The sequence below is a fragment of the Mauremys reevesii genome, linkage group 11, assembly GCF_016161935.1.
Source record: "Mauremys reevesii isolate NIE-2019 linkage group 11, ASM1616193v1, whole genome shotgun sequence".
NCBI lineage: Eukaryota > Metazoa > Chordata > Testudines > Geoemydidae > Mauremys > Mauremys reevesii.
In genome coordinates, this window is record NC_052633.1 from 34,061,873 (window position 1) to 34,075,145 (window position 13,273).

The 13,273-nt window shown below is 40.1% G+C and overlaps 1 protein-coding gene across 6 annotated transcripts in view; it reads left to right on the forward strand.

Annotated features, from left to right (window-relative positions):
• The window catches only part of SESTD1 (SEC14 and spectrin domain containing 1), a 97,968-nt gene that overhangs the window by 60,774 nt on the left and 23,921 nt on the right, over nucleotides 1-13,273 (forward strand). For 5 of the 6 annotated variants that reach the window (XM_039495684.1, XM_039495682.1, XM_039495681.1 and 2 more), the window contains 3 exons: nucleotides 1,463-1,560; nucleotides 2,906-2,961; nucleotides 6,221-6,432. In XM_039495684.1, coding sequence (XP_039351618.1) covers nucleotides 1,463-1,560; nucleotides 2,906-2,961; nucleotides 6,221-6,432 — 366 coding nt within the window. The remainder of the gene's footprint in view (nucleotides 1-1,462; nucleotides 1,561-2,905; nucleotides 2,962-6,220; nucleotides 6,433-13,273) is intronic. The other variant, XM_039495687.1, reaches the window with a different exon arrangement.

Consider the following 13,273-nt stretch of genomic DNA (forward strand, 5'->3'; position numbering starts at 1 on the left):
TCCTGGACCCTGAACCTACCTTCTCACACATCTATAAAGGTCTTTTTACCTCTGAAATACCACCTGTTTTGTGTCACTACCTTAATTCTGTTTCTGTTGAAATCCTCATCCATGCCTCCCCCTTCTTTTACCTTGAAAATTGCAAACTCTCTTCTCTGATATCTCCCCAAGTCCAGCACATATTAGTGTGAAATCTTGCTGCGGATTTCTTCTTCACGTTTGCAATAAGCTTACAAACATATCACCCCCATCCTGTCTTCCTATTCATTTCAGGATTCAACTGAAAATTTCTTTACTAATGCTGTCTTACAGATGTGTCTATCTCTTCTCGTTATCTAGCACTAGACTCCTTTCTCTTCCTTCATATACCCTCCATAATGTTGGTGCAAGGGCTTTCTCCTTTGCTGCTCCTGCCATCTGGAACAGCCTTTCTGATTCTGTCTAGTTTCAGATCTCAGCTGAAAAATGTTTTCATTGCCTAATTTCTGTTTCATTACTGTATTTAGCATTGTAAAGTATTTTGTACTATAGTGTATGAAATTTGCAGTAAAGTTATATTGTATTGAGAGGGCTGTCCACTTTCATGCCCAGAGGGCTGTTTATTGATGCCTGAATGGACTGGATGGGGTACAGAAACTTCACCTCCAGGCCAAATATTTTGAGTTGATGAGGTGAGTAGCAGCTGAAAGTTAATACCCATCTCTAGTGAAATGAGTGATTGGTTTCAATCCAGTTCTGAGTGGACAAGAATGCAGATTGCACAACATTATCACTACTAGAATGAATTGATGCTCAGTTTTCATAAAGAACTCAAAACACATAGAGACTGAACAAGTACATGCTGTCACTGATTTTATAGGTTTTGCTCTCTGAGATTAGAAACCAATAAATTTCAAGGAACCTTGACCAAGGTATTTTTTACTTACAGCCATTTGCTCCTTTGTTTCTAAAAGTTATTGGTTACAGTACAGGCCAAAGCTGGTAATTCAGATAACAGTTGATATACGTATCCATTTTTAGTGGACAGATGTTCATATAACAAAATTCCCCACCACAGTCTTTAAGAGGTAGTCATAAAAAGGCAAAGGATTAAATGGACTGGATGAGTAACTATAGCAATGAAGACTTACGTTTTGAAAGATTCTTCAGGGTCTTGTAAGCATTTCAAAATTCAGTCCTAACTTGAATGTATTCTAATATAAAGTTGCTTAATTCCCTGGAGAATCTGACACTGCAGGCCTCTGTCATTGAAGGGAAATGATATTTTCTAACCTTTTTCCAATACCATCTGAGTCTAAGAAGTAATTACTTTATGTCAAATGTGAAGCATATTAACAGAGCAATATGGATAAATTTGAACTGGTAGTGTCAAACTGCATCGTTCACAAGAACTAAATGAATTTCTTTTAACTCTTTTTTTTTTAAAGTAAATGTTCTTTTAATAAAAAGTATTTTTATTTAGGTATTTGAAAAGTTTACAAAAGAGTCTACATCATTACTAGATGAGCTTGCTTTAATTAACAATGGAAGTGATAAAGGAAACCAACAGGAGAAAGAGAGGTATGTGGATTGCTTTTTAAAATAGACATGTTTCAGCATAAGTCTTAACTACCAGTTTAGCTGCAATATGGAAGTGTAATGTGAAGGGACTGGTGGACAACCCAAGTATTTTTCAGCAATTTGTTTTCTGGCAGGCACTAAAGTCCTGATCCTGTCACTGACCGATGTGGTCACACACCTGTTCCTGTGCACAGTCAATTGCAGATTCAGGCTTTAGCAACTAAGTAAGCAAGATGCGCTTGATCCCAGTCATGTCCCTTGGCATTCTCAGTTTGGGAATGACCAGTGAAGTGAAGCCCAAACTGTTAATGTGATGATCTGTTCTATGATTGATGCCACAAGGAGCTTTGATTAACAAGTTTTTCACTGACTCCTCCATGCCTAGCTTGTGTGGTTTTGTGTTTTAAGTGAAAGGAGACAAAATGGGATGAGTCAGCATTGAAGCATAAGCCTCAAGTTTCACCTTACTGACTCTAGTTGTTTGCAGTCAGATTGTTTCCATTATTTTAATCACAGTATACCTGCTAAGGTTTAAAAACTGCTAATGACCGTCACAAACTGCCTGAGAGAAAGGGCTCCAAGGGGGAGGTCACTGCGACTGTGCATTTAGTCATATGTTTGGAAATCGGGAGAAGAGAGAGAAATGAGAATTTCTGGTATTTATGTGGGGTGGTGAAATCTGATCTTTTGTGTAAATAGAAATGCAGAACATTCCCTAGTGCAATGAGCCTTCTTTGAAAATGATTATACAGTGTTAATTGATTTATAAATATCCACATTATTAATATATCTGTCTCTCTTGTCTTTAAATCCCAAAGCAACTAGACCATGTTAATAAGCAATTGCTTGCCAGACTTCATTTTGTTTTAAGTTACGTGTTTTGCCATATTATTGTACCAAAAGTGTTTTCATTTTTATCTTTTCTATTATTACCTTGCTATAAAATATTACTATGTATATGTGTACAAAGAGCCACAGAGACCAAGGATGGTAAGATAGTGGACTAGGACTCAGCAGGTCTGAGCTCAGTTCTAGGCTCTGCCAGAAACTCCCCATATGACTCTGGGCAAGTTGCTGAGTTCCTGATCCTGCGCTGTCATCGATGCTGGCAGATAACAGTGCAGGAGCAAGGCTTCTGTCTCCCCATTCCCTATCTGTAAAATAGGGATAATTACACTTTTTCTCCCACCATTTGTATGTCTTGCCTTCTGTATATGGCTATCTTTTTGAGGCAGGGACTGTCTCTTACTATGTGTTTATAAAATGTAGCCACAATCTCAGTTGAAGCTTCTTGGTGCTATTGTAATACAACTAATTAATAATATGTTTACTTGTTTATTAAAAGGTCTATGGATTTAAACTTTCTTCCATCTGTTGATCCAGAGACAGTACTACAGACAGGTACAGTCAATTGAAAATGATAATTTTTGATCACTACTGCAGTTTTATTCATTATTTTTAAATCTTCTGTGAAAGCATAAAGGATGAGATGCTAATATCTTAACTACATAGTGGAATAAACTTATTAACAAATGTATTAACATTTGAATTAAAAATAAAACTTGAAAAATTTATGTTGGTAAATGGAAAACCATCTCTTCTATGAAAAAAAATGAGACACTGTCTTAACAGTTTGTACAAGTGAAATGTCCCCATGCCTTTTCAACGCTTACCTTCTCTCTTGAGTGTCATCAAAGCAATTAAAAATTATATAAGGTAATTATTTTCCTAATAATTACAAAATAAACCAGTTAAGGATAATGGCAGTGGTAGATTTGAACTAAAAATTTCCTTAACAATCCTGCTTCACTGGATAAAAGGAAATAAGGCATAATACAGAGATCATGGTCTTAGACTCTGGGATAGAAATATTGGGAACATTACCTCAGCACCCCGCTAGCCAATCTGTGAGTCATATTAATATTGCTACAAAGATCTACTGTGTCTCACATCCTCTGCCTGCATGTCTTAGATCTCCCATAATAGAAACAAGGTATGCGAGAGTAAGACATTGATGCAGAATTAAGGTTGTCTGCTGTAATCTGAAAAGCTCTTAACATATACTGAGTATTCAGATTATACCAGTAGAATTTGAAAGTCTAATTTTGGTTTATGTTTATCTCCAATCGTAGTTAGCATTCTGGATGCAATATTGGAATGCCCGTGTTAAGCCAGTAGATGGCTCCTGTGGTCGGTAATGGATTGCAAAGCCTTCAATTTTTTATTCTGTTGAAATCAAGCCCAGATAATTAGTGAGTGAAAGTTCTTAACCTGAGTGGCTCCAGTGTGAAAAGCATTGGTGACCTCTGTTCAGTTTCTACAAGACAGCAGTCCACTTCACAAAACCCACCACAATTGGCTATCTTACTGAGGGTCTTTAATAAACCATAGTTTTGAATTGTCTACACAAATTAAAATAGTCTTCCTTCCAGGTCAGAAATGAGGCAAATAGTCTGGGGTAGAGATGGGGAAGCTTACACTGTTGTACCTCTTTTGCGGTTAAATAAAGGATTTCAGTTGCCCAGAGCTATACATTCACCGTCTTTCACAGACTCCAAATTCACACTTAAATTCTCTATTTTAAGAGTTCCAGTATAAACTAAAAAAATATATATATTTTTCCTATGAAAATTTAAAATATTTTATCACTGAAAAGTGAGCTACAAGTCAATAGAAATTCAAACTTTTGTCAGAACTATAGATTTGGAAAACTCCTAGGATAATTTGTTTGCCTTGTATCCATCCTTCTTTGCCTTGTCATAAGTTTTATATATAAAACCACAGTGATGATAAACATAATTATAAAAATAATCTTTTTATTAGCTAGTGAACTAAAAAAAAATTGTAGCATGAGATTTTAAAAAATCACTTGGATACTTCCAAAGCCTTAATTGTTTTACACTTTTTTTTTAATATTTATTAGTACTTTAATAACATCCTTAATTGTTCCATTGTCAGAACAATAGACTGTGACTTCATTAGAGAATTCAGATGTATATAGCTTGTGGTAGACCAGGGAGCTTTTCACTTTTAAGGCAATAAAAACCAAAAACTGTTCATTGGCTTACATGAAATGAATGGTGGTCTCAGCCCACTTCCCCATAGACAAGACCCCAAATCACAAAAAGCTATCAAGTTTGGAAATAACTGGCCTTCTTGTTGACAGTCACAGCAAAGGATTGAAAACATGTGGAGACTATGGTAGTTGCCTACCCTCTGTTGCTAATATCCAAACTTCAACATTTGCTTAGTTGATTTTACTTTAAAGCCGATGTATGTAATATTACAGTGTTTACTTTTCTCTGCAAATAGCTACTTACTTTTTCTTTTTTTTTTGTTTACTCTATTTTTTTTAAATCATTTTTTTGTTAAAGCAGGTTTTTTGGATCCCTGAGGCTTGTAACTGTCATGCTGGATAATTTCCTTATAACCTTCACCTGGAATGTATCACCATCCCTGTAAAGCCAACCCCCTACCCAAGCCCACTGATTCTACTCAATAAAAAACATTTATTTCTCAAATCCATTTACTTTATTTAACAAACCCAAGTAAAGAGGGAGAAGGGGGGGGGGGGAGGGAAGGATAACCCTGGGAAAAAGGGGTTGTAAAGTTGGAATGGGAGAAACATTTTCAGCTGTGTAACATAACACCACATTCCAGGCCATCAAAGGTCTGTGAATGGGTTTCCTTCTGTTCCTTGTACCCTCCCCCTGAGTTAAGTGAAAGGGATAATGGACTTCTTGCCCATGCCTCATGGAATGCTTGAGGGAGGGTGATTCTGCACCAGGCGATGCTGGCTGGCTGGCTGTCCACCAGGGTCTGCAGAGGGACCCTACCCTCCTGCTTCTGTTCCTGCAGTTCAGCCAGATGCCTCAGCATGTCTGCTTGGTCCCTCATAATCTGAAGCATCTCATCCTGCGATACGCGCCTTTGCTCATTGGAAGCTTTCCTGCTCTCCATGTCCATGTCTAACTACTAGAAAATATAAATATTTAAAAGTGAAACTTTTAGAATATTCAAATTTAAGGAAGACAGTTTGCTTTCAGATGATGATTTTGGTGAAAAAATCCCCTGAACTTCCTTTTCCTATATCTACTACTTAAATACTCTCTCTCTTCACATTTTCTAAGCCACTAACAAGGCATATAAACAGAAGAACACTTTATAATAGAGTTTAGTTTATTAGAACCAATAGAATTGAAGGTCTGATTTACTCTCAGTTAAATTATTCAAAGACCTTAAAATGTTTTAGATCGGTTACTCCCAAAATAGAACTTCTTGGAATCAATAAAGGGACTCCTGAAACACATTTTGAAAAGCTGTTGGAAACTACCACGAATTTGAGAAGGAATCTTATTTCAGTTCAGATTTTACATACGATTTGCTTTGTGTGTGCATACTTTTTTGTTCTTCCCCTTCCCCTAAAATATACTAGGACAAATTCTGTCCTAATTTGCAGCCAGTACAATCCTGTTGATGAAGGATAGTATTTTGCCTATTGTCTACAAAGAAACATCATTAAATGTGCCAGTACACTACAGTTCATTAGATGCAAGAATATGATGTCTGGTAACCTTAAAAACTAATTTCTGCCTCCTAATGATTTTGACTGTATCTGTGTTTATTAATTATGATTGTATTGCTCTATTTATCTTTAAAGGTCATGAACTATTATCAGAGTTACAGCAGCGTCGGTTTAATGGTTCAGATGGAGGGGTCTCATGGTCTCCCATGGATGATGAACTGCTTGCTCAGCCACAGGTCATGAAGCTATTAGATTCACTCCGAGAACAGTATACGCGTTACCAGGAAGTTTGTAGACAACGTAGCAAGCGCACACAGCTAGAGGAGATTCAACAGAAGGTAATGCAGGTAAGCACCAAGATTCTCTTGGTACCATATTTTTTTTATCATGTCACCTTTTGACTTTGCATGGTTAACAAAAATCCTTCTAAAATAAACCTTGTTTTAGTCTGTTTAGTATTGTTTTTAATAGCACATATTACAAACATCTATGGTGTGGTGGGTTTTTTGTTTTGTTTTGCAATGCCTCAGACTGTTAAAAATAGTTATCTGCACTCAGTGTATTCCTATGGTGTGCATCTGTGCGTAATTTAGGAAGCACATACCATATAATTCTTTACTGCTTAATTCTAAATATCTGAGAAGTCTATCATAAGCAGCTTATAGTGATAGATTTTTAAACTAGATTCAAACTAAATATTACACTCTTCCACAGCTTTGTAATAATGTTGAGTTCTCTGTTAGACGTCTGTCTGGATTGAATACAATAGACAATTGTTACATTTTTTGTTTATATTGAAATTGAGTCTTACGCTCTGACCTTTAGATCTGGATAAGCTGCAGTTCGTGTAAGACTAAGGAAGTTGGAGGGAAAGTTGCTTTACTCAGGCTTTTGTACTTCCTTTGATTCTGGGGCTGCTAGGTGCTGATTTTGCCTGATGTTCTAATTGGACTGCCTGCAATGGTTTTCAAAGGGCCTTTTTGGCAGGTAGAGGTCACTAGAATGCAGTAATTTCCAGACAAGCTTTCTCTTCCAAGCCCCCTATGCTGGGGATTCTCCTACACCTAATGAAGCCTTCCTTGCACTGCTACAGGGCTAAGCACCTACATCATTATCATTTAAGCATACAAGAAAAAATATCATTAAGTTCTTATTTGAGTGTTAGTCCCTGTGTTTATTTGACATGTGAATGTGCATGTGCCATTGTAGATTTCTAGCAAGTAGCATCTGATCATCTGTGCCTGTGCAGTTGCTTTCCTCATGCTATGAATTGAGGGCATAAGGTGTGTTGTAAACCGATGCCTCTCCAGTTTCTTCTTACCGCTACATGGCTTGAGTTGGAATCCTCTGTGTCCACATATTTGTGTGTGTGTGTGTGTGTGTGTGTGTAGAATAAAGAAGCGCGCGCACACAATTTAGTATAGTTAGAGGTTTTAGTACGTTAGTATAACTTAGTTTCTTCCCCCCTCTTTCACCCCACCCCACTGGGGAGTGTTTTCCTGCAGACAAAGACTATGCCCAGAGTCCCGGGGTTTAAGAACTTTGTCTCATTCTCCATGAGCAATGAGCACCAATGCTGTTGCTGTTGTCCTGGAGAGGTGAATATCTCAGCCAAGTGCAGCACTTGCTGCTGATTTCTTCCACAAATCTGCAAGATTCAAGGGACCCAGCTGAGAAAACATCTTATGGAGAAGACTACATGACCTCAATCTGAGGTGATTCACCTGTATGTCAGCCTCAACTGACAAGCAATGCCCCTCCAAGCATGAGCTCAAGAGTAGAAGCCAGAGCTGATAAGCCCAAGGAGTCATTGTCCAGGGTTTCTCATGAGAATAAGGGGCGCACTCATGAGCATAAGGACAGATCTGCCAGGATTGCTTCCAAGAGAAGAGATCCCTCCCCAGCTCCAGCCAAGTTGGGTGAGCCCTCGCATCCAGGTCATAAGGACTTGTGCCCACTTAAACCTTCCAGTCTTGAGAGCAAGGTGCTAAGGAGAAAGGATCTGCTGGTACCAGTGTCTGCTCCGATTCCTAAGCCGAAGCATCTGCAGCCACAAACACCATTTAAGAGTTCACATGTTGACTCTTCAACAGTACTGACCAGTCCCCATAAAGACCCGCCATCAACAGTTACCATGGATGCACTAGCTTTGTGAGTCATGACTACCGGAACGCCCCAGTCTCTGCGACTAACCAAAATGTACACCTTACCAGAGGATATCTTCACCCTTCCTTATCCCCCAGTCGTCTTTTGGGTCTGACCTTCCTGAGAGATATTATGACACTAGAAGTTGAAACTACATGAAGGAGAGAGAACTGTTACCCTCCTCAGTACTTAGGCAGGAGCTTTCACCCACTGGCACCAACAACTCTGATAGTTGAACTGGCCTTCTCTTCAGAGGAGTTGGAGGTTCCAGATTATGATCCTTCACTCCCACATGGGAAGGTGAGTTCAGACAGAGACTCAAGAAGTTCTGGGGTCCATCATCCGTCCTCCACCCACATACAGCTACTCAAAGGATTGAGGGTACCTATTGCCATGGGGACCCCTCAACTGGTTAACCCATCATATTGGCCCATTGGGGCCCATGGGATCCCTACAGTAAACATCCCAAATCCATCCATCTGTCCCACTGTATTTCTCCCACATGACACCTGCTGACATTGTTGGTGTTTGAGGGCAAGGATACTGAACCAGATCCTCAGGTGCCAACGGGTGTTTTGTCTTCCTTACCAGATAAGACAGTGCCCCATCTTCTTCATCCCTGCCTGATGACCACAGGCAATATCAGGAGTTTCTGCAGATAGTTATGAATGACCTCCACATTCCACTAGAGGAGGTCCAAGGTAGCCAATATTAGCTCCTTGACATTTTATAACCCTCTTGTCCCAGTAAGGTGGCTACACTGGTAGATGAGTCCATCATGGAACCAGCTAGGGTAGTCTGGCACACTCCAGCCTGCAGCACCCCTACCCCCAGAAGGGCTTACAGGCACTATTTTGTAACAGTCAAAGGTGTGTCATTTCTCTTCAGACAGTCAGCACCCAATTCCCTGGTGGTGCAAGCAGCCACTTAAAGGTCTTAATTACAGCATCCCAAGACTACACTGGCAGATAAGAGTTCTTGTCGACTTGACCCTCGAGGAGTGAGCGGGCGGTGTTGTCATCTGAGTCTTGGCTCCATATTGCTAACTACCCAGATTTGTGAGTAAAACATGTTTTTGGACTTCCAGGCCAAACTCCCTCAAGAAGACAGAGAACATTTCCAGGCCCTCACTGAGGAAGGCCAACTGGTGGACAAAATATCCCTTCAAGCTGAAGTTGATGCAGCTGACACTGCATCTAGAAGGAGAGCCACAGACATAGTCATGAGGCATGAGTTTTCACTGTATTTCACAGGGTTCCCCAGGGAGGTTCAAAATATAAAGACAAGTTTTGACAAGTTTGTTTATCAAGAAGACTGACAAGTCTCTAAGCTCATTGAAAAACTCTAGAACAACACTCTCTACTCCCTTGGCATTTACACCCTGGCTCTGAAGACACAACACCGTAAACAGGTGTACAAGCCATGACCATCTCCCCAGCTGTTCCACCATCAGTGCTCATTTGAATCACTGGGCAAACGCCAGAGTGTACAAAGACCTAGATATACAGCTCTCCCTGTGACAACCACAACTACTTAATCCCATCCACCATCCAGAGGTTATTTTTGACAGGACAATCAAGAACTGCCTATCTCTGTTGATGCCATCCACCACTGACCACATGTTCTGTGTGTCACCTTTCTATGAAAGTCACCCTTTTAGTTGCCATCATTTCATCGGGAAGGATGAGTGGACTGGGAGCACTCATGGCTGACCCTCAGACTCTATTTTTCATAAGGAAAACATTTCCCTTTGCCTTCACTGGAAATTCATTTCTAAAGTAATTTCTGAATTTCATGTAAGTCAATATAAATTTTCTTCCCAAAATCTCATGCTTCTGATGAGGAGAGGAGACATCTTACCACTGAAAATGTAAATCCAGCAAGAAACTATTTTCATTTGTGTGGTCACTGAAATCTTCAAAAGGAAAGAAAAACCCAAACTCTTCTTCTTGATACTTTCAGTTGGAAACAACAACAAAAGTGTAGTGTATAAGATAATAACACAACTGCGTAGCTCACAAATGACATAAGCAGGACATGGGACTTTTCCTGTAGTTGGATAATATTCAGATTGGCTGAGCAAGAATTGCTGATTGAAATAAAGTTTATAACCTAGCTTGGCAAACTGCCTTCATTAATGCATTTAAATAGACTTGTTTACTGGGGCATCAACCTCAATTTGCATCATTTTGATTAGAAATAATCAACCATTTGCTCTGTCTACTTTACTGATGCTGCATAATAAATTAACAGAATCTTAGCACACAGTGAAGCTATGTGTTCTGCTATTTTGTTTAACCGATTTTTAAAACAATTGTTGAAGGCATCAAGTAATATACAAAAATGCAATAAAACGTTGCCTAAATTTAAAAGATAAGGCAACCTGCCTAGATTCACAGCCAGAAATATACACACTGTATGTCAGGGCAACAGCCGCAGTGGGTAAGCTGCCCACCAACCAATTTCTTGTGCTTATCCTTTTTCCTGCCAATGAATGGTCACTTAACCTGCTGATAGTTCATTTGATATTGTTGACAACTGGCTGAGCATCAATTTGAATTTTATCTTTGAGGAATTGGTTTGTGCCTGCCTTTCTAAGCTTGGAACATGTCTATAGAGTAGAATCTTATAACTTTACATACAAGGTTGCCACACATTTTACCAGGACAATAATGATCAGCAAATTATGAGTTTTCAAATGATCCCTGACAAGGCATACTTTGTACAAAATTCATTATAGTTCTGTAAAACAGGGTGAATGTAGGGATACAGATTGTCACAGAGAAGAGCCCCCACAATAAGAGTCCTGTCTCTTATGCAGTTCTGACTGCACCTAGGGCAAGGCTTCAGTTGGTGATTCCTCACTTGGATGACCCTAGTATTGCCCTAGAAGGGTTAAGGGAAAAAAAAAACAGAGAAATTATTCTAAACTCACAAAAATGCATGTAAAACATGCCCCCCCCAGCCATTGCCTAACTTGAAAAACTGTCCCTCAGTAATAATAATGTTCCCCTTGGCTCTCATCTCACCACATAGCTTCTTCTGTCTGTCCCTGGTAAATGGCCTCTCTGGCCTGCATAGAGAGTGCAGGATCCTCTGCTGGCTTCTCTCAGCCATGCACCCCCTCACGCCCCACCCCCGGCTGGCTGCCTCTCTCCAGTGCACGTATCTGGCACAGATCTCTCCACTTGCTGAGCTAAGCACAGCTCTAGAAGCAGCTGCCAGGGATCAGCCAGTAACTGAGAAGACTCCACTGAGGAATTAAGCAGGAGGCTGCTGAGCAGTAGTATTACGAAGTCTCAGGGCAGTTTCCCTGGAAAGGTTTTCCCAGCCAAATTAGGATCACTGACAGGTATACTGGTATCTTCCCTTTTCTGCCTCTCTCCGCTGATCCCAGAGGAGGCGCCGCACAGGATATGGCAGGACAGGATGTCTTAACTCTTTGGGGAAGGGATTGTCTTTGTTCCATTTATACAACACCTAGCACAGTGGGGTCCTGGTTCATGAGTAAGGTTCCTAGCTACTACAATAATATGAATAATTAATAATAATAATAATGGTGTCTTGAGGCTTCTGTGTTACCTGTGTGCTTTGGGAGCAGAGAAACAGGCTGTTGGAAAGGCAGTTGTGTGAAACTGTAATACAGGCAGGGATAACTGTAGATCAGGTGACAAAATTGGATGGACTTTCTGAATAATCCAAGGATAGTCATAGTCACTCTTGTGCACTGTTGTGCCACGACCTTCCTTGCTGACAGAGAAGTCAAGGATGAATCCATGTTCTTCCCTTGTTTTCCCTTTGGTGAGGCTGTATTCCCTGAAAAATGGTGTGCACAAATCACCAGCCAACTGAGTTTCATTGTATGTTTGCATATATTCTTGTTATTTAAAAGAAAATGTTTTGATTAAAGAAGAGAAGCTGTTTGCCTGTCCTTTGTCATTGTCTCATAATTTTGGGGTCTCTGAATTCCCAGTTATTTCAGGACTCCTGGGTGGCTTCAGTGATGAGAAGTGGCTTTTTTCAGCTGGCATGGATGTTTCTATATTTCCTAGATGCTTTAATCTTAAAATTTATGCTGTGGGTATAGTCTAATACAGTGGTCCCCAACCTTTTTGGCTGGCAGGCGCCAGCCGAAGGACCACTGCGGCGGTGGAGCACTTGCCGAAATGCCGCTGAATTTCGGTGGCGTTTTGGCATCGACACCTCTCGATGACAAGCGGGGGGCGACGCCTCTCGATGACGTCACTTGTCGACAGCAAGCGGTGTCAGCGAGAGGCGTCCCCGCTGAAATGCTGCTGAAATTCGGCGGCATTTCGGCGGGTGCTCTCCTGGTGGCCAGGACGTGGCCGCATTAAGATGCCCCCATGGGCATCATGGCACCCGCGGGCACCGCGTTGGGGACCACTGGTCTAATACTTCAAACTTAAATATACTAGAAATATACATAAAGAGGCCAATATACATAATTTTAGAGGCCATTTCACCATAATTAGACAATTTCCCAACATATAAATCAAAATGGTTACAAAAATAACACATTTAACACTTTAATCTTGGGAATTTTCCAACTATAGATTAGACATTAAGACCTTTCTTGCAAGCTGTTTTGCAAAGGCGCAGACCCCTGAACTTTTAAAGGAGACACTGGCATCAATGAGGCTTCACATGGGTGCCTCCTTATGTCAGAGGGGTCAGTTTATAGGATGAAGGGCTATTTTTGAAGCATTTTATGTATTTCTAATATTTTGTACTGAAAACGTGCTTGTCACCTGTTTGTCCATTAACATAATTGTTCAACAAAGCAGGGAGAAAACATTTCTCTCTCATGAGTATAAAGATGTGTCCAACATTTCAGCAATGCTGACACATGCACTCCAATTCATTGATCTAGGCTAATTTAATTTGTCTGAAAATGAAAGATTTTTTTTCTTATCGAGGAAACTGAGCTATCAGTTTCTAGCATGAGCCGAGAGCCTAAGGTTAATGAAAAGTACATTCTACCAAAGGCATATGAAATCAAGTCGCTTCCAAAGTTACTCAGAA